The sequence below is a fragment of the Dermochelys coriacea genome, chromosome 1 (genome assembly GCF_009764565.3).
Source record: "Dermochelys coriacea isolate rDerCor1 chromosome 1, rDerCor1.pri.v4, whole genome shotgun sequence".
NCBI classification, from domain to species: domain Eukaryota; kingdom Metazoa; phylum Chordata; order Testudines; family Dermochelyidae; genus Dermochelys; species Dermochelys coriacea.
The window spans coordinates 82,666,190-82,685,615 of NC_050068.2; the positions used below are offsets into that span (position 1 = coordinate 82,666,190).

Below are 19,426 nucleotides of genomic sequence, written 5' to 3' on the forward strand. Positions count from 1 at the left end.
CAGTTCACCTTCCAATGACTTCATAAATACCTGTGTCCAATTCAAACAGGTTAATCTTTTAATATTTGGAGGATTTTCTTGTCATGTTGTATTAGGAGGAGAACATCACCAGACAGACATTTAAATTGTTTTATTTAACTGAAACAACAATGTTATGTATTCTGGATTTTTTTTTCTTCAACAGCAAATATATAATTTAACAAAAGAAGCATTTGAATTTAGTTAAACATTCAAGTTTTTTAACAAAAACAAACCTGATTTTAAAATAACTAAAATAGTTAAATGAAATATTTTTTTTAAAAAAAATATTAAATGGACTATGTCAGCCAAGTCAACATGAGAAACTTAAAATATTGGCTTTTGTAGCTAACTCAGTCGTCTTCACCTTCATTTTCCTGTTTGTTCTGGAAAAGAAAAACAAGCTTTCCTGCTTTTTCGGCTCCCAAATGATTTCTCAATTTTGGAATGAATTAGTCCAAAGAAAGAATATATTCTTTCTACACCAGCAGAAGAAGCTACTGCTGTTAAAAGTGAGATTATCACTTCAACATTCTCTGAATCCAAGTTTTTAAATGACTTCCACCAGTTCACTGGTGTGACTTTCCGAATTCCATAATGAGATATCTTTGAGCTTTAATGATCTTAGTTTTTTGTCTCCAAAAAATCTGATTTTTTTTTTATTTTTTATGTTTTTTAAGATCATTGATATATATATATATTTTTTTTTTTAAATCCACCCTGGATCTATGCTTTTTTTTCCACTCATTACTTGTTTTCTGGGCAAGTAATATCATCTTTTACTCTGGTAAATGTGATTGTCTCAGTGTTCGAGGAAAAAAATTATCCTCTCTTACTCTGCCTATACTTGGAAGTTGTTGGTATACTTATATAAACACTTAAGTTATTTTCTCCTGTGGACTTTCCGAGATGTCACATTTTCTCAGTCCTGTACAGTTCTTACAACTATCATAAGTTTGTAATCTTCGGTGCTTGAAACAAATTTCATTTCTTTTATCATCTTACAAGTAAGATGGTTAATTAAGGTACTCTAACCTTTTTATTATTGGCTCATTTTATTATCCTTTAATTTTAACGCCTTTAATAGAAATTTACATTAGAAGTATTCATGGATTGTGTGTCAAAGTAAAGAATCTTATACACGGAGCATGAATGACACTTCCAGTTAAGGTTGCACAAGCTTTTCCATTTTAATGGATGACTTTTAGCTGCTTAAACTTTGTCACTATTCTACTCTTGGGGCTAAAATTTCGGAGAGATATTCTTATCCCTGTGTGTGTGTGTGTGTGTGGGGGGGGGGTTATTTATGCAAAATCAGATGTTTTTGATGGTGAAAAATTATTTTCCCAGTTTAAAAAATCAACAATATTTTTATACCAGCTGTAGGTGATAGATTTTAAATTTGGCAAGGAGACAGTTCTTGGGTTGTGGCAGAATCTTTTGAATAATCTAAGACACCTCACCAGAACCTGCACTTAGTGTGAAGCAGTCTTGCTTCTGCCTGCTGTGGATCAGCTCGCTAAAATCACCGGCCTCTGGCAACACAAAGTTCTACTTTCCAGGCTCACTCTCATTCTGTACTGGTAGCGATAGGCACGCACCAACCCCCGAATTGTCGGAGCATTCTATATAGTGTCCAGTCCCTTGTTCCCTGAACGCTCACAGAATTACCAGGCCTGCTATTCTCAAAGTAACAATATACACCAGCTTGTAAGATTCTCCCCATGACCAGCACTTTGCTTATCATTACAGCACTTAAGTGTATTTGTAGGGGGGAAAAAAGAACAAGTTTTGTTGTCGGAGAGAGAGAGAGAGTCAAGCAGTAGTAAGTAAGAATATTGAAAATAAGTGATTAGAAAGCAAGTTATGATTTTATTTTATGTATAGAGACTGGTTTCAGAGTAGCAGCCGTGTTAGTCTGTATTCGGAAAAAGAAAAGGAGTACTGGTGGCACCTTAGAGACTAACAAATTTATTTGAGCATAAGCTTTCTTGAGCTACAGCTCACTTCATTGGATGCATTTGGTGAAAAATACAGTGGGGAGATTTATATACACACACAGAGAACATGAAACAATGGGTTTTATCATACACACTGTAAGGAGAGTGATCACTTAAGATGAGCCATCACCAGCAGCGGGGGGGGGGGGGGGAGGGAGGAGGAAAACCTTTCATGGTGACAAGCAAGGTAGGCTAATTCCAGCAGTTAACAAGAATATCAGAGGAACAGTGGGGGGGGGGGGGGGGGAGAAATACCATGGGGAAATAGTTTTACTTTGTGTAATGACTCATCCATTCCCAGTCTCTATTCAAGCCTAAGTTAATTGTATCCAGTTTGCAAATTAATTCCATTTCCCCATGTTATTCCTCCCCCCAACCCCCCACTGTTCCTCAGATGTTCTTGTTAACTGCTGGAAATGGCCTACCTTGCTTGTCACCGTGAAAGGTTTTCCTCCTTTCCCCCGCCTGCTGCTGATGATGGCTCATCTTAAGTGATCACTCTCCTTACAGTGTGTATGATAAAACCCATTGTTTCATGTTCTCTGTGTGTGTGTATATAAATCTCCCCACTGTATTTTCCACCAAATGCATCTGACGAAGTGAGCTGTAGCTCACGAAAGCTTATGCTCAAATAAATTTGTAAGTCTCTAAGGTGCCACAAGTACTCTTTCTTTCTAGAGACTAAATTTAACACCTTTTGACACAAGAATAACTTGTTAATATCACACAGTTCTCTTCCTTGTTTTCAACCATGCCTAGCTGAGATCCCTTTCATGAGGCAAAAGTACTATCCCGTCCTGCCAAGTGAAGGGTTCCAGCATGTTGACTTGCCTCCAAAGAGTCAAGCAAACCTTTGGAGTGCACCCACCAGATTTTTCTCTCCCTATTTTTCCCTTCCTTTTTGATTCTTTTTGAAGTCTCCACAATTCTTCATTTGCATTCAGTTCAGGTTTGTAATGCGAGACCTCTTGTGAATGAGTCAATACTCAGTTTGCATGTACATTTCTTGTCTGATAGAACCTGTTTGGCACCTTTGGTGACTAATACCTTGAAACAGACTTTAAGCTCATATTTTCAGTATATATAGATAATTCCTTACATAGTATCTGTACATACATTTCACAATAATATGAATAACCAGTGGCACAATTCATTTGAGACTTCACATGACATTGTTTGGTGAACCTGAATGTACATACCAAAATCAGAAGATTGCTGTAACCCCTGTGCCAGTTGGCGATAGGGTTCTTGGAACATTTGTGCATGTGCAGAGCTAACCATAGGAAGTTCATGGGCAGACCTGTGCATTTCTCTGTGCTGAATGAAAGAGGCACCACTAGTATTGAGACTTGCATTTATGCCTTAGATATTGAGAGAACAAATCTAGGGAAAATGATTCTGCTCAGCTACTTTCCCCATCAAAATGGCATGGGGGTAAGAAACTGCAATTGTAGCAGTATAAGGAAAGGTGTTTTCCTGGCTCTCAGCCTAGAACACGAGTTACAAAGGTAACTGGGCTTAATAAGCCCTGAATACTCTCAACCCATATTTAGCAAGGTCTCACACCTCTAAGACAAATATAATCCGATCTACACTTTGCAGATGAATAACTGAGGATAGAGGTGGCCCAAGGTTAAAGGAAGTTTTTGTGAGAATTGAGATTAGACCTGGGGTTTCTGACATGGTAGATCCAAGTCTGCTCCATTATGCCGCAATATATCAAACAAAAAAAATTGCATCTCTATACGTGGCCTTGATATCTGAAAGATGTGGCGGCTACTTTGTGCTCTCTGTTGTAATACATTTAAATCCTCAATTGAAAAAACACAATGTAAATGCAAACTGTCATTAACTCTGTATTTTCCAGATTTGGAGGGGGAAAACCAGGGATTGAGGCCAAGAATTTAAAAAAAAAAAATAGAGGTCTAAAGTTAGGCCCTTAAGTGAGATTTTTAGAAATGCCTAAGTCATTTAGGTTGCAAGTTCCAATGATTTTCTGACAAGATAATTAGGAGTTTCACAATCTACCCCTAAATCTGTACTGAACTTAAACAAGAAGTAAGACTGAGTGGACTTGTAGGCTCTAAAGTTTTACCTTGTCTTGTTTTTGAATATTGTTTTTTATACATAATTGTACATTTGTAAGATCAACTTTCATGACAGAGATTGCATTACATTACTTGTATTAAGTGAACTGAAAAATACTATTTTGTTTTTTACAGTGCAAATATTTGTAATAAAAACATATAAAGTGAGCACTGTACACTTTGTATTCTGTTGTAAATGAAATCAATATATTTGAAATTGTAGAAAACATCCCAAAATATATAAATAAATGGTATTCTGTTGTTTAACAGCGTGCTTAAGCGCAATTAATTTTTTTAATCGCTTGACAGCGTAGTTTTGACAGTTTAAGAAATTTTTTTGGAGCGATAATACTCTTCTGAAAGAATTCCTGAGCTTAATTGACCAAGTTGATCTTTTTTCCCAGCCTATTACATTTATTGAAAGCTGTCCTTTTTTGGATCCACTTCAAGCTTTAAAACATTCAACTGACTTCCTATAGTTGGGTGTCATTCCAAGTTGAGTTAGTGCTGTATAGTTGCACAATTTCACTTTCTGCAACATTGAACGCATGACAGTTGCACATTTTTGATGAAGAGAGGGCCTTTAAAGTTTCTTGATCTTGTAGTAGTTGTAAAGTAGTGTTTTGTCTATCTCAAGTTTTAATAAAGAAAACATTGTTTCCTGACAAAGAAAAATGTTCACAAAACGACAGAAGAGACCACATCTGATCCATTTGCATTTAATATGGAAAAAGTAGTGCTTTTTCAGTTTTCTGGTAAAGAATTGTTACATCTGGTGACTCTTGCAGATGCAATCCCTCTAGTGTATTTTTCTCCAAATGTCTTGATTGGTGGGCTCACTGTAGCTTTGTGTACTCTAGTACTATAGTTCTTAGTATAAAATTAAGAAATTGGTGAGTATTTCAAAGGTCTCTAATATGCTCTTTAGTGTTTCAACACTTTTTTCTAAACGAACATTATGGAATGTGGAATCAGTTCTTGAATATAATTTAATATTTTTAAACAAAGCCTTTTTTGAACTTATAGAATGGTTGAATGATATGTGGCTTTTAAAGTTAACGTCACAAACATTTATTATTGCATAGGCATTACTAAAGTTGTCTCCATTAGTTTGTGTTCTCCTAGCATTACTGATTTTCACAGTTCCCAGACTAACCACGCCTCTGACTGCTTTTGGTCTCCTTGAGTGCACCTCCTCAGGCTGGATAGAATCATGAGATTTCTCAGGACAGAATTGAGAGATTTCTCCCACTCTTGTTCTGGGAGTAGCCCTCTGGGTATCAGTTGTGATTACCTCGGCTGGTCTGATGTTTGCCCGGCACCTAAAATCTGTTTCCTCTGGCAGCAATGACAGTGGTAACTAGTGACCAAACAGCCTTCCTCAAGTAAAATATTATTTACTTAGAAAAAAAATATCTCTGAGAAAACATTTTAATACAATATACATTCTACGTGCGTGCTTGTTTCTTTCTAAGGCTTACCATTCCCTGGAACTGGGGAAGGCTCAGGCTTGTTTACACTTCTGCAGGACATGTGGCTGTCTGAGGTCACTGACAACTTCCTAGCCAGCTCCTGGCAATCACCCCGCGTCTTGTCAGAGGGCTTTTAGCTGTTCAGTATCCTCTTGATCTCCAGGCTACCAGCCTGGAAATATTAAGACTTGTTTATTTGCTGGAGACAGGATATAGGATTGTGGAAGTTGGTAGTTTCACCTGTTGTCTTCCAGGTGTGTACTGCGATATTCTTATCTGACAGGTTTCAGATTGGTAGCCATGTTAGTCTGTATCAGCAAAAATAACGAGGAGTCCTTGTGGCACCTTAGAGATTAACAAATTTATTTGTGCATAAGCTTTTGTGGGTTAGAATCCACTTCATCAGATGCATGGAGTGAAAATACATGAAAGGATAGGTTCTAACCCACGAAAGCTTATGCCCAAATAAATGTTAGTCTCTACGATGCCACAAGGACTCCTCGTTGCTCTTATCTGAAGAGCAGTTGATTTGCCTCCCTAAACAGTCCCCATTGCATTCAAGCATTATAGGTGAATAATAAACATATTGGAGCAGTAAATAAGTTGCAGTCTATTTCAGTAACTAGGTTACAGATCTGATTTTAGACTATTTAAAAGCATCTCCATGTCATCATGCTTCATTTCAGATTTATTTTGAGGAGGAGTCTCATCTTTGACTCACTGTTGCATATAATTATTCTGATCTAGGAAAGGGCTATACTTTGTACAGGTCACACCAGACTCACAAAGCTGCATACAATGTAACTGTAGTCAACTACCTATTACTGATAAGGATTGAGCCAAGAAACGCAGGTAATTGAATGGTGGAAGCTAATTCAGTTTTCCTTTTTTCCTTTAAGCAATAGCTTTATACAGTTATTTCTGTGTACATCAGCAAGCATACACAAAACAGCTTCAGGAAGGTACCTTTTATATAAGTAGTTTTTATTTCTAAGTTAGCATGTTAAATAATAGAATTTAAGATTTAAATGTTACAAATTTGCATGTGATTTAAGCTAATATATACGCACATCAACTTTAAAAGTAATAAAAGTACATTTTTATCGCATATGTAATTTACATCTAATGTCCACCTTATTACTCTATACTGGAACTATAAAAATAGTTCCTCCTCCCCGTTAGTCTGGATATGCAAAGATTAGCAAGAAGTTGAGCTGTGTGCATGCATGTATGGAGGTATTCTCTTATATCATTGGTTCTCAACCTGTGGTCTGTGAGCCACTTGCAGCCCAATCAGCACACAGCTGCGATCCAGGTGACCTCATGGACATACAAGTAGTGTTGTGTGGATGATGCTCATATAACACAGTGTGGATGACGCTCATATAACTCAGAGAGAGCTGCATATGCAGCCCACAATGGTAAATAGGTTGAGAACCAGTATTATCTATATGAACACACATGACCGCAGTAAGCTGGAGTTGGGAGTAGCAGGAAGTTCTGCTCAGGGAACCCAACCTTCAGACAGCAACGATGATCCATTGAAGAGCATAAGGAGGATTTGTTTACAGATGTCTAAGGCTATGTGTCTGTCACGGAAGTAACAGATTCTATGACTTCTGCAGGGGCCGGTGCTGGCTCAAGGGCTGCCTGAGCTGGGCAGGCCCTGGGCCAGCAGCAGCAGTTCGGGTGTGTGGGAGGGGGCTCGGGGCTAGAGCCGGGGGTTGGAGTGTGGGGCGTGAGGGCTCTGTCTGGGGTGGAGCCAGGGATGAGGGGTTTGGGACAGGGGTGGCAGGGGTCTCGGAACCACAGGATTGAGGTGGGTGGGCGTGTGTGTGTGGGAAGATGAGGGCTCTGGCTGGGGGTGTGGGCTCTGGCGTGCAGGCTGCCCAGGGGCTGCAGCGGGGAGAGAGGACTCCCCCCCAGCCCTCTCTCACTGCAGCAGCCCGGGGCTGGGGAGGCGCATCTGTGCAGTCTTTGATAGCTGCTACATGGCTGTGCAGCTTGGAGGGAACTGGGGAGAGGAGGGGATTTGGCTTGTTACGTGGGGACCGATGCTAGAGACTACAGATCCTAATATTTTGTATTTCTCTGGGACTAGCAGGTTTAGTCTTCTGGTTGTTTGTTTGGAGTGTGGTAAAACATTCAATACATATGTTTGAGTAGATGAATGTGAAGGCATGTGAGGGGACATGTGGAATAGAGATAGTATATACTAAGTTAAAAAGTGAAGTGTTGAGAGATTTGAGAGTGAAAAATGGAGGGAAAAAATAGCTCCAAAGTAGACAATACAGGAAGATGGGGGTGCAGGAGAAAGAAAAGAAGAAAAAGACTCTAAGTAAAAGAGAGGGGGAGAGATTCCAAGATCTGTTTCAGGAAAGAAGGGAATAGAGGAGTGTAGCCAGGATGGAAAAGGGGGGATAACAAAGATGAGAAATGTAATAAGTTACACTTTTAATAAATAAAAAGTTTGACAGCATTAAATAGAGTATACAACAGTGATTCTCAAATTTTTGTACTGGTGACCACTTTCACACAGGAAGCTTCTGAGTGCAACCCCCCTTTAGTATATAAAAGTGTTTTTTAATTTATAACACCATTATAAATGCTGGAAGCAAAGCGGGATTTGGGGTGTAGACTGACATCTCACAACCACCCTATGTAATAACCTTGTGACCCCCTGAGGGGTCCCGACCCCTATTTTGAGAACCCCTGAAGAAATGGAGTACTTGTGGCACTTTAGAGACTAACAAATTTATTTGAGCATAAGCTTTCGTGAGCTACAGCTCACTTCATCGGATGCATTCGGTGGAAAATACAGGGGAGATATACACGCACGCACACAGAGAACTTGAAACAATGGGTTTTATCATACACACTGTAAGGAGAGTGATCACTTAAGATGAGCTATTAGGAGCAGGAAGGAGGGGGGGAAGGAGGAAAACCTTTTGTGGTGATAATCAAGGTGGGCCATTTCCAGCAGTTAACAAGAACGTCTGAGGAACAGTGGGGGGTAGGGGGAGAAATACCATGGGGAAATAGTTTTACTTTATGTAATGACTCATCCACTCCCAGTCTCTATTCAAACCTAAGTTAATTGTATCCAGTTTGCAAATTAATTCCAATTCAGCAGTCTCTCCTTGGAGTCTGTTTTTGAAATTTTTTTTTGTTGAAGGATAGCCACCGTCAGGTCTGTAATCAAGTGACCAGAGAGATTGAAGTGTTCTCCGACTGGTTTTTGAATGTTATAATTCTTGACGTCTGATTTGTGTCCATTTATTCTTTTACGTAGAGACTGTCCAGTTTGACCAATGTACATGGCACAGGGGCATTGCTGGCACATGATGGCATATATCACATTGGTAGATGCGCAGGTGAACAAGCCTCTGATAGTGTGGCTGATGTGATTAGGCCCTATGATGGTGTCCCCTGAATAGATATGTGGACAGAGTTGGCAACGGGCTTTGTTGCAAGGATAGGTTCCTGGGTTAGTGGTTCTGGTGTGTGGTTGCTGGTGAGTATTTGCTTCAGGTTGGGGGCTGTCTGTAAGCAAGGACTGGCCTGTCTTCCAAGATCTGTGAGAGTGATGGGTCATCCTTCAGGATAGATTGTAGATCCTTGATGATGTGTTGGAGAGGTTTTAGTTGGGGGCTGAAGGTGATGGCTAGTGGCGTTCTGTTATTTTCTTTGTTGGGCCTGTGCTGTAGTAGGTGACTTCTGGGTACTCTTCTGGCTCTGTCAATCTGTTTCTTCACTTCAGCAGGTGGGTACTGTAGTTGTAGGAATGCATGATAGAGATCTTGTAGGTGTTTGTCTCTGTCTGAGGGGTTGGAGCAAATGCAATTATATCGTAGAGCTTGGCTGTAGACAATGGATCGTGTGGTGTGAACTGGATGAAAGCTAGAGGCATGTAGGTAGGAATAGCGGTCAGTAGGTTTCCGATATAGGGTGGTGTTTATGTGACCATCGCTTATTAGCACCGTAGTGTCCAGGAAGTGGATCTCTTGTGTGGACTGGTCCAGGCTGAGGTTGATAGTGGGATGGAAATTGTTGAAATCATGGTGGAATTCCTCAAGGGCTTCTTTTCCATGGGTCCAGATGATGATGTCATCAATGTAGCTCAAGTAGAGTAGGGGCATTAGGGGGATGAGAGCTGAGGAAGCGTTGTTCTAAGTCGGCCATAAAAATGTTGGCATACTGTGGGGCCATGCGGGTACCCATCGCAGTGCTGCTGATTTGAAGGTATACTATTCATACTTCTCTGATGGAGGATATACAAAAAACGAACTATCAGCGCAGGCATACCAAATCCAGATATACGCTATGGCAAATACTTGTAGAATGATGGGGGAGGGGATCGGGGGAAACTTGCATCAACCATTTGAAGCTAGTAGTTCTGCTCCCAGAACTAAAAGATTGTGTATCAGTTTTAAGCTTCTTGATACGCTTTGCAACTTTTTATTTAGTAATCATTTTGTTGCAGGATACATATGCACAAAGCAGTGAATGCACCACATTGGCAGGAACTGATGTGCTTTTGTGAGGGTTTTCTTTTGTACTTGTTGAAATGGTTTAGCTATAGAATATCTCCTTGATCAGTGTATTAGTAGGGGATTAATGCTTTGGAAAGGTCCAAGACCAACATCCCTGGATAGTGAATGGTTCTCTTTGGTAACAGAACAACTATGAGAATATAGGATTTGCCATAGTAGAACAGACTGGGGGTCTCTAACACTAGACAGTACTAGATGTTTCAGAAGGAAGTGCAATGGACAGTTATGAAATAAACTGTCAACGGGGGGGGAGGCTTCTTCCTAACTCCTGTCCATCAGGGATTGTCTACACTGCAGCTGGAAGGGTGTTTCCCAGCATGGGTAGATGGACATGCTAGCTCTGCTCCAGTTTGTATGCTGAATACAGCATTATGGCCATAGTGATACAAGCGGCGGCTCAGGTGAGCCATCAGGGTACAAACTCCCCCAGCGTCATGGGTATGTACTTAAATAGTTAGCTGATGCTGCTGTGACCACGCTGCTATTTTTAGCACACTAGCTTGAGTGTGTCTATCTGCTCATGCTGGGAAGTCAGTCCCAGTTTTTGTGTAAATGTAACCATAGTGCTTGAAACCATGAAGCTGTGTTGGGTGATACCATAGTAAAAGGAGGCGGTGCTTGATGGGAGGTAGGAATCTAGGTCCCAGTCAAGTTCTCATGGGAGTCCACAAGGAAGAAGGCAGGACAGATGAACCCAGTTCTATAGTTGCTGGTCTGGTTGATGCTGGCAGCTGTTGCTGTAGAGCTTCATGGATTTCAAGGCCAGAAGGGATAATTATGATCATCTGCTCTAACCTCCTCTATAACACAGGCCATAGAACCGCCTGAATTACTTCCTATTTGAACTAAAATATGTCTCTTTAAAACAAATCCATTCTTGACTTAAAAGTGGCCAGTGATAGAGAATTGATAAATTGTTTGTGGTTAACTATCCTCACCGTTAAAAATGTACACCTTATTTCTAGTCTCAATTTATATAGCTTCAACTTCCAGCTATTAGATCTTATTAAACCTTTGCCTGCTAGACCGAAGAGCCCAAAAAGACTCTTGGAAAGACTGTTTTGTGGTGACTGTCCTGAAAGAGAATTATTTCTTATAAAGCATTTCCTATGTGAAGGTCATTGGTACTGGTATATGGCACAGTATCCCTTAGGATAAAATTTATCTAGTGTAATAAGATATTTTATTTTTAATTGTTTGTATTTAGTAGCTCATTATGGCCCAAATGCGCAACAGATGGCCAATTCAATTTTAAGCCATTACTCCATGAGATTAGCAAAGGTGGTTAAAATACAATATTACATTATGACTACAGCAAAACGTTTGAAATCACATAAGCAGCAGATAGTTTGAGGAAAGGGTTGACAAGTGACAACCACATCCTGCCTGGCTGCATGATTAGTTATGAAGATAGCCAAAGTATGTTAACTGACTGGAAACCAATAAATGTCAATGATGGAAATTCATCTCTGTAGTAACTACCAGCTCTAGTGAAGTAACAACAGGGATGAACTGGGTCGTATGTGTCACAGGATATGTCCAGTTCTCTTGTATAGTTACTTTGCATTTTTGGCTGTCATGGGATGTAACTGTGCTTAAAGAGATCTGCAAAATGTCACCACTATCTCAACAAGCTGAGAATTTGACACATTTGAATGAGATCCTTATTCAACTGCGTTGTTGTTCTTTCAGCAATCAGTCAGCATTACAACAGAGGAGAGGCAGACTCAACTTATGCAAGTAATGAGATTTATGCAAAACACACAAAACCTTCTGAAGGTAAAATGAAAGTTTATAGACAGAGTGTATGATATAGATTTTTGGTTTGAATTTAGATTTAGAAATATAATGGGGGGGAGGAAGCAGGCCACCTGCAGCCATTTCTTTTTCTTCCTTCACCCTCCACTCTGAAGATTTTTGCAGGAGTAAGCAGATGCCATATGGTGTGTTCAGTGTTATATTTGAAGTCATAAATCATTTGACATCACATCTGGTTGCTGTGGAAATGGTGTGTCACAAATAGAAAATGAGTACTTCAGTTAGGGAATAAAGGATAGAAGGAGATGCGGTGTTTTCTTTTTGAAGGCACATGGTTATGGTAATCAGAAGTGAAGCGTGAAAATCGCAGGTAATGGTGCTATCATGCATTTTATATACAGTGCCTTTCATCCTAAAAGATCGAAAAGAACTGAATGAATTGCAGATTCTGCCACTGAAAACAGCCAGTCCTGGAATTGAGTATGGCTGATGATTTTAAGTTGTCTGAGGTACAAATTCTTTATAATGTAACTTACAATTTTTACATACAAAATAGTTTCTTTTTTCTGAATAATTATATGTGTGATAGAAATGAATGATTTGGACTGTTGTGTTCTCCAGTGATCTCCATATATCTCTGAACCTTTGATTTCAGAAGAATCATTTATACCTAACTCAAAATCAATTTAGAAATCCAAAGTATTTAGTTCATGTAATGTGACCTTGATGCCTCCTGAGCATGCAGCGTGTGGCAGCTTTGACAGGGGTTGGGAAATCGGGCAGCATATAGTCATTCATAAACAATTCAAGGGGAATCTAAACCTGCTGATAGAGGCACGCTCTGCTTTAACAGTAAAGCTTTGTACAGTCAGCAAGCTATCTTGATAAGTGTGTGACCTGCCATAGAATGTCAGTTAATTGCTGTCAAGCAAATTGTTTTATTCTAGAGATGGCAAACTGAATTAAGGTTAGGAAAACAAAAAGATATTCTATTTGCTGCCTTTAACTAACAGAAAATTGTAGACATGAAAAGAGGAATATACCACTGTTCGAAACCTGTACTTAAAATGCACTGGTAACTGAGAGTGTTTGTTCTTCAAGTTGTTCAGTTAGTCGTAGGAGACTCCTTGATGCACAATGGTTAGCACAGAAAGTCTTCATAACTGCCTGGCAGCAATTCACTTGTTATGATGAAAAAATAAACAAAATCTGTTTCCTCTTAATGGAATGGCATAAATCAGATTACTGTTTTAAAGCGGTATCCTGAGGTATTTTTTAAAAATGTTACTATTAAATATCAACTTATCAGAATGTAGTGACTTAGCTGACAGAGCAATTGATGTACCATGTCAGATCATTTAGTCCATGAGGATACTGTGTCTGCCAATGATAGCATCAGGTGCTTCAGAAAAGGCCCAACAAATCCTGTGGTGAAGGATCATGGAAAAACCTGTAGACTTCTTCCTAATCCTCATCAGTTAATGATTGATTCATGTCTTGGAACATGGGGGCAGGTGTGGTTATATCCCTTCTGATTTTTCTGTCTAGTATAACTGGCTGATCATCTTAATCATACTAAGGTCTGGCCTCCATCATACCTTGTGGCAATGAGTTCCATAGGCATTGCTTATTTAAGTGTTGCCTTATAGAACTTGTTTTTCTGTTTCATAGAATGACCCCTTGCTTTTGAATACAAGAGAAGTTAAACGTGTTGAATGAGACAAGAATTATTTTGTGTATCTCCTATTATGCTTCCTCACTACACTGAACAGCTGCAGTCTTTTCAGTCTCTTCATATGGGAGTTTTTCCTTGTCTCCTTTGCCACCTTTCTTTGGATCTCTTCTATTTTTGTTCCTTTTTGAGATAGGGTAGACAGAACTGCATACAGAGAGTATTCCAAATGAAGGTGTACAATCAGCTTCTATAAAACGTATTTCCTGTATTCCCCATCCCTATTCCTCATGCATCCCAATACTTGAGCTGTCTCCAATAAAACACCCAAATGTTTCTTCTGAAGAGTTATAGTTAATTCAGAACCCAGCCATTTGCATTAGTGCAGTCTGTTTTTTGTTCCACTTTGCCTTGATAGTCCTGATCGAATTTTGTCTTTGTTTGCTACCCATATGCCTGAATTGTTAGGTCATTCTGAAGTTCCGCAGAGTTTTCTCTAGTCTTCACTGAGCTAAATAATTTTGTGTCATCTGTGTATTTTTCACATTAATGTTCATTCATCCACTTGTCTGGATCAGTAATAAGATATTACAGGTCCTGGAATATATCCTTGTGGTACCCCAGTATTAACCGTTTGTCATAATGAAAGTTGATCACTTATTCCTACTGATTTTCTGTTTTACCCACTTCCTAATTCATGATATTTTTACTTCTCATCTGATGCATACATAGTTCCTTGAGTAACATCTTGTATGGGATTCTTGACCAAGACTTTCAAAAAAGTCCAAATAAATTATATTTGATCTGCTATTTTGTGAAACATTTAAAGATTTCTAGTGGATCAAAGAGAAACGGTTTTCCTTTACAGAAACCATGCTATCTTGTCCTAAAAATAATTTTTCTCCAGGTGTTTTATAACTATTTGGTAACTGTCTTTTCAACCAGCTGTAGTAGTATCTACAATGGAACTAAGTTTTATTGGTCTGTAATTCCCACAATATCTCCTAGTACCTTTTGAAAAAAAGACAGGCACTGGAACAATATTTACAACTTTTCAGTTCTCTCTGGCAAATTAGGTGATCTGTTTTATTTTTAAAGTTCCTCCACATGTTTGCTGTCTGTTTGGGGACTTTGTTATCCCTTACCAAATTTATTCAACAATCTCCTCTTTTGACATATCAGTCTGCAATAGCACTTTATCTTTCTTACCTATCTCAATCTTACTCTGATTAAGTATCTCACCAATATCTCTTACAGTGAAGGTTGATGTAAAGAAATAATTTCTTTATCTTTCTTAATTCAATTAATCCAAAGAAACCACTAGTCTTTATATGCTTAATTTCATATGTTTTTTTATCTTTTTAGGTTTTTGCTCTTCAAATCTTTTAGCCCTCCTAATACCAGTACTTTCTACTTGCCATAGTTTGTGCTCCTTTCTGTTGAATTTGTTAGATTAGATTTTCATTTTCTGAAGGATATTTGTTTTTGGCTCAAATAACCGCAAGGATTTTCTCTACTTAAGAGTGTTAGTACAGCATCATGGCCAAATAAGGTTTTGTTTTGTTTTTTCTTTTAAATCGGTATACTTGCCTCCCCAAATTCTTCTCCTGTAGATCATGTTTACTTGTATACTTCACTGTAAAATAGCTCTAAAACACAAAGTTTAAAAAATAAATCCTGCAATGCCATAACTGATTACTGTAAAAGTATGTGGGAAAGAGATTATTGGTAGAGGCAGGGGCTTTAATAAGAATATAGGCTGTCTCAGAATTTGAGTTGAGAAGACCATAAAACAGAATATGCATGGGTTCAAATAATAATGAGATAAACAGAATAGGGTAGGGGTTCTCAAACTTGGGGTTGGGAGCCTGCAGGGGGCCGCGAGGTAATTACGGGGGGGGGGGGGGGTTGGGAGCTGTCGGCCTCCACCTCAAACCCCGCTTTGCCTCCAGCATTTATATTGGTGTTTAAATATATAAAAGTGTTCTTAATTTATAAGGGGTTCACACTCGGAGGCTTGCTATGTGAAAGAGGTCACCAGTACAAAAATTTGAGAATCCCTGGAATAGGGTGTATTACTTGCCTTTGGATTAATACAGTGAAAGGGTAAGAGTTGTTCATCTATTTTGTTTTTAAATGGATTCATTTTGTTCATCTACACATACATATCATGTATTCTTTAATGGTTTAGGACAGGGGTGGGCAAACTTTTTGGCATGCAGGCCACATCGGGGTTCCGAAACTGTATGGAGGGCTGGGTGTAGTATATTAAATTGCTCCCTGTAGGAATGTTCTACTTATGGTGTACTACTTACAGCTGTAAGTCCTGGTGCTCTGAGCGGCATGGTAAGGGGGCGTGGCGCGGGAGGGTTGGATAAGGGGCAGGGGGTCCTGGGGGGCAGTCGGAACAGGGGCGGTTGGATAGGCATGGGAATCCCGGGGGGCCTGTTGGGGATGGGGTGTGGACAGGGGTCAGGGGACAGGGAGTAGGGAGGGTTGGATAGGGGGTGGGGTCCTGGGAGGGGGCAGTCAGAGGACGGAGCGGGGGGGGGGTTTGGATGGGTGGGGGGTTCTGAGGGGAGCAGTCAGGGGGTAGGCAGTGGGGGGGCGGATAGGGGGTGGGGGGCCAGGGTGTTTGGGGAGGTGTGGTGTATTAAATTGCTCCCCATAAGAACGTGCTGCTTACTGTGTACTACCTACAGCTGCCAGTCCTGGTGCTTAGTAAGTAGCATGTTCCTACGGTGAGCAATTTTAATACACTACACTCTTGCAACTGTGCTGCGTGGCAGGAGCTCGCAGCCCCGCCACCCAGAGCCCTGCTGGCATGGTGAGCTGAGGTGGAGGGGCAGGGGGCTAGCCTCCCAAGCCGGGAGCTCGAGGGCCGGGCAGGTCCCACGGGCTGGATGTGGCCCACGGGCCATAGTTTGCCCACTTGTGGTTTAGGATCATCAATGCTTTTTTAAGAAAACACTTTGCACTTTAGCAAAGCCCATTTTAAGCATCAGAAATCCGTTTGATAGCAGAGGAGGTTTTAAAATAGAATGGAATTGTACTGAACACCATGAGGTACTTTTGAAGTGATTGCTTAAGAAAGGTTGCTGTTAGAAGTACTTTGATAAAGTCTCTTGTGTCTATTAAATCTTAACTGTTTGGGTATATTAGCTTAGTCCCTGAATTTATTAGCAGAAGTTTTAAATTATTCCACTAACCTAAAAATAGTGCTAAATTTCTATTCTTTGGTAACATCTGAAGAGGTTAATGTCAATATTTGACTTGTACATATAGAATTCCCTGAATGCTTTTTGAAACTTTTTGTGTTGGTATGTGGGGTGTTTTTTTTTTTTTTTTTTAGCTTCACAATGAAGATGATCCTCCAGAGTCAACTATTGAGGAGCCATCCACTTCGACAGAGACTGCACAAAATTCTCAACCAGCAGCTTTATCTGAAGCAGATGTTTCTCCTCCACCTTATTGTAGTATTGCTGTAGAAGCAGCTGCAACCTCAGGTATTTTCCCTTTATTATATAACCGCTCTAGATAGTATTACTGTTGGAGAAGTACAAATATCATGAGTCAGCTACTGATTTGGGTGTGTATGATGCAAACCTCCCCCCCCATGCTTACTGTTATCTTATTAAAGGTGACCCAGAGATGTACGTTTCTCTTTTTTGTGTGTGTTTAACCAAAACCCAGGCAACTTTTTAGAATTGTGCTGACTGCCCAAATTACCAGATTGTGCAAGAAGCATATTATTAGCTCAAGATAGCCCTTAATTTTTTTTTGAAGTTCTGTGTACTTTAATTCCACAGTCATTCTTTGGCTCTTATTCAGAATAGTCCGCAGGTTTGCAGGATCAGGGCCACAGTGCATACCATGTGACTACCATGAATAAATGTTCACGCATATGAAGTATTTGCAGGAGAAGCATCTCTGCTGGCATCATTTAATCAGCTTTAGAATCCTGTTATATGCTGATGGGAAGCCAAGTACTAGACACTTGTTAATATTGCTTGGTTTTGCAATGTATTAATAATTTGTGCACTTTGGTATATAAATAAAATGTCATAAAACAAAATTTGTTGTTCACATTACTTTTTTAAAAGCAATACTTTACATACTAAATTAGCAAAATTGAGCCATTCCAAGAACAAGCAATTGTCTTGCCTCGGTAGACCAGCTGCAGTTTGCAACAGGGCTCTGCAGTTGATGAGATGTTACATGACCAGGATAAGCCTCAGTTAATTTTTTTATTTTATTTTTTTTTTTAACACGAAGAACCTGAAACTCTTCTTTTAGGATGTTTCTTTGCACCCTTCTTTCACCCACTCATATGCAAATATTGTATCTGATGAATGCTTGCATTTGCTTTTCAGCAGAATGTAATCTTAGTTCCAAAACTCTTCGCCCTTTTGCAATATCTAGGTCAAACTTTAAATTAATTAATTACTTTTGAGTTGCAGCAGTATTCATGTTTAAATTGTGATTCACTATTTCCTGTTCATTAAAAAATAAAATGAAAAAACTTCTCACAATGTCTGAGAGCACTTATAGGTCAAGTTGCTGTAGAACAAAGAGACAGAAATTAATGACTGGACAGTTTAAATTTCACCAGGCTTGCTGTTACTTTAGTGCGCATTTTTTAAGATTGCTGTAGTCTATGGTTCTTGTTGATATTTTTCTGAGATACAAAGCATGAATCTCTTTTTGTTTTTAACAGAAACACCTAATGAATTTTACCCTGTACCACCTCCATATAGTGTAGCTACCTCTCTTCCTACTTATGATGAAGCAGAGAAAGCCAAAGCTGCAGCAATGGCAGCTGCTGCAGCAGAAGCTGCCCAAAGAGTAAGTGAAATATCTCTGTGTAAATCTTTTGGGGAATCTGTAAACAAAGTTGATTTTGATAATGTACAGTACTCTAAAGTAGTGTTTAAAAAGCATTTAAGCCCACACTTCAACCTTTTTTTTTTCATAATCATTGTTATCAAGTGATGTCTTTTGGATGCTAAATAGCTTTTAAAATTTAGTTAGATATTTGAAAGACATTCTGAAGATGTGAAGTGCTATAGAACTGTAGAGCATTTCTTTGAAGTACAGCTGTTTGCTAAACACTTTAAAAAGCCACATACTCAGTTAGATTTTGACTCTATAGCTAGTATATATCTGGAAGGAGGGGAGGATGCAGATTCATTTAGTTAACAATTCCAGTTTCTGGGATAGTGCTGTGATATTATGAATGGTTTCTGATAGTAGCAAAGAGGTAACTTAAGTCAGTGAAGTGTATTGCTTTTTATTAATGACAATAAATGGACAAATTGAAACAAATATTTTTGATCTTTTTAGAGTGTTAAGGGTAATAATGTTGCCCTGGCAACCTTAATTATGGTATTTCCTAACTTTTTACTGCTTGACTTTTCAACCTTACTGTTTTTTCATGTAGCGTTTTTTGTGTGTAATATTGGTATATGGGTGCTATTCCACCCTCTCCACCCCTAAGTTTCCCCTCGCTAATTCATTCCTTTTGAAAGTTTAGAATTTAAATGTATAATGAAAATCAGGAAAGTTCTATTAGAATCTAAGTGACATTTTAAGTGAAAACAGAATATTTAAAATAATTGAATGGTTTGTCTGTAATTTTCTCTTAACACTGTTCTTTAGTTCTTTTGTCTTATGTTTGTTTTACATGCTTAGCACGGCCAGTTTAGGGAGTCTAGGAGTCTGTTTGATGAAATATTCCTCAGTCCACCAGAGGTATGGTAAAGTTCTATTTAGTTTAGACATTGCTGTGAATTTTCCTGCTGGTAAATAATGATGGATTCCCTTACCCACTTCAGAATTATCTTATTGAAATCTCAAAATTGTTGCA

General features: G+C 39.1%; 1 protein-coding gene across 3 annotated transcripts in view; it reads left to right on the forward strand.

Moving 5' to 3' along the window:
* NDFIP2 (Nedd4 family interacting protein 2) overlaps positions 1-19,426 on the forward strand; it is a 68,094-nt gene that overhangs the window by 8,510 nt on the left and 40,158 nt on the right. For all 3 annotated transcript variants that reach the window (XM_038405944.2, XM_038405952.2, XM_043504649.1), the window contains exons 2-3: positions 16,913-17,066; positions 18,278-18,405. In XM_038405944.2, the coding sequence (XP_038261872.1) occupies positions 16,913-17,066; positions 18,278-18,405 (282 nt within the window). The remainder of the gene's footprint in view (positions 1-16,912; positions 17,067-18,277; positions 18,406-19,426) is intronic.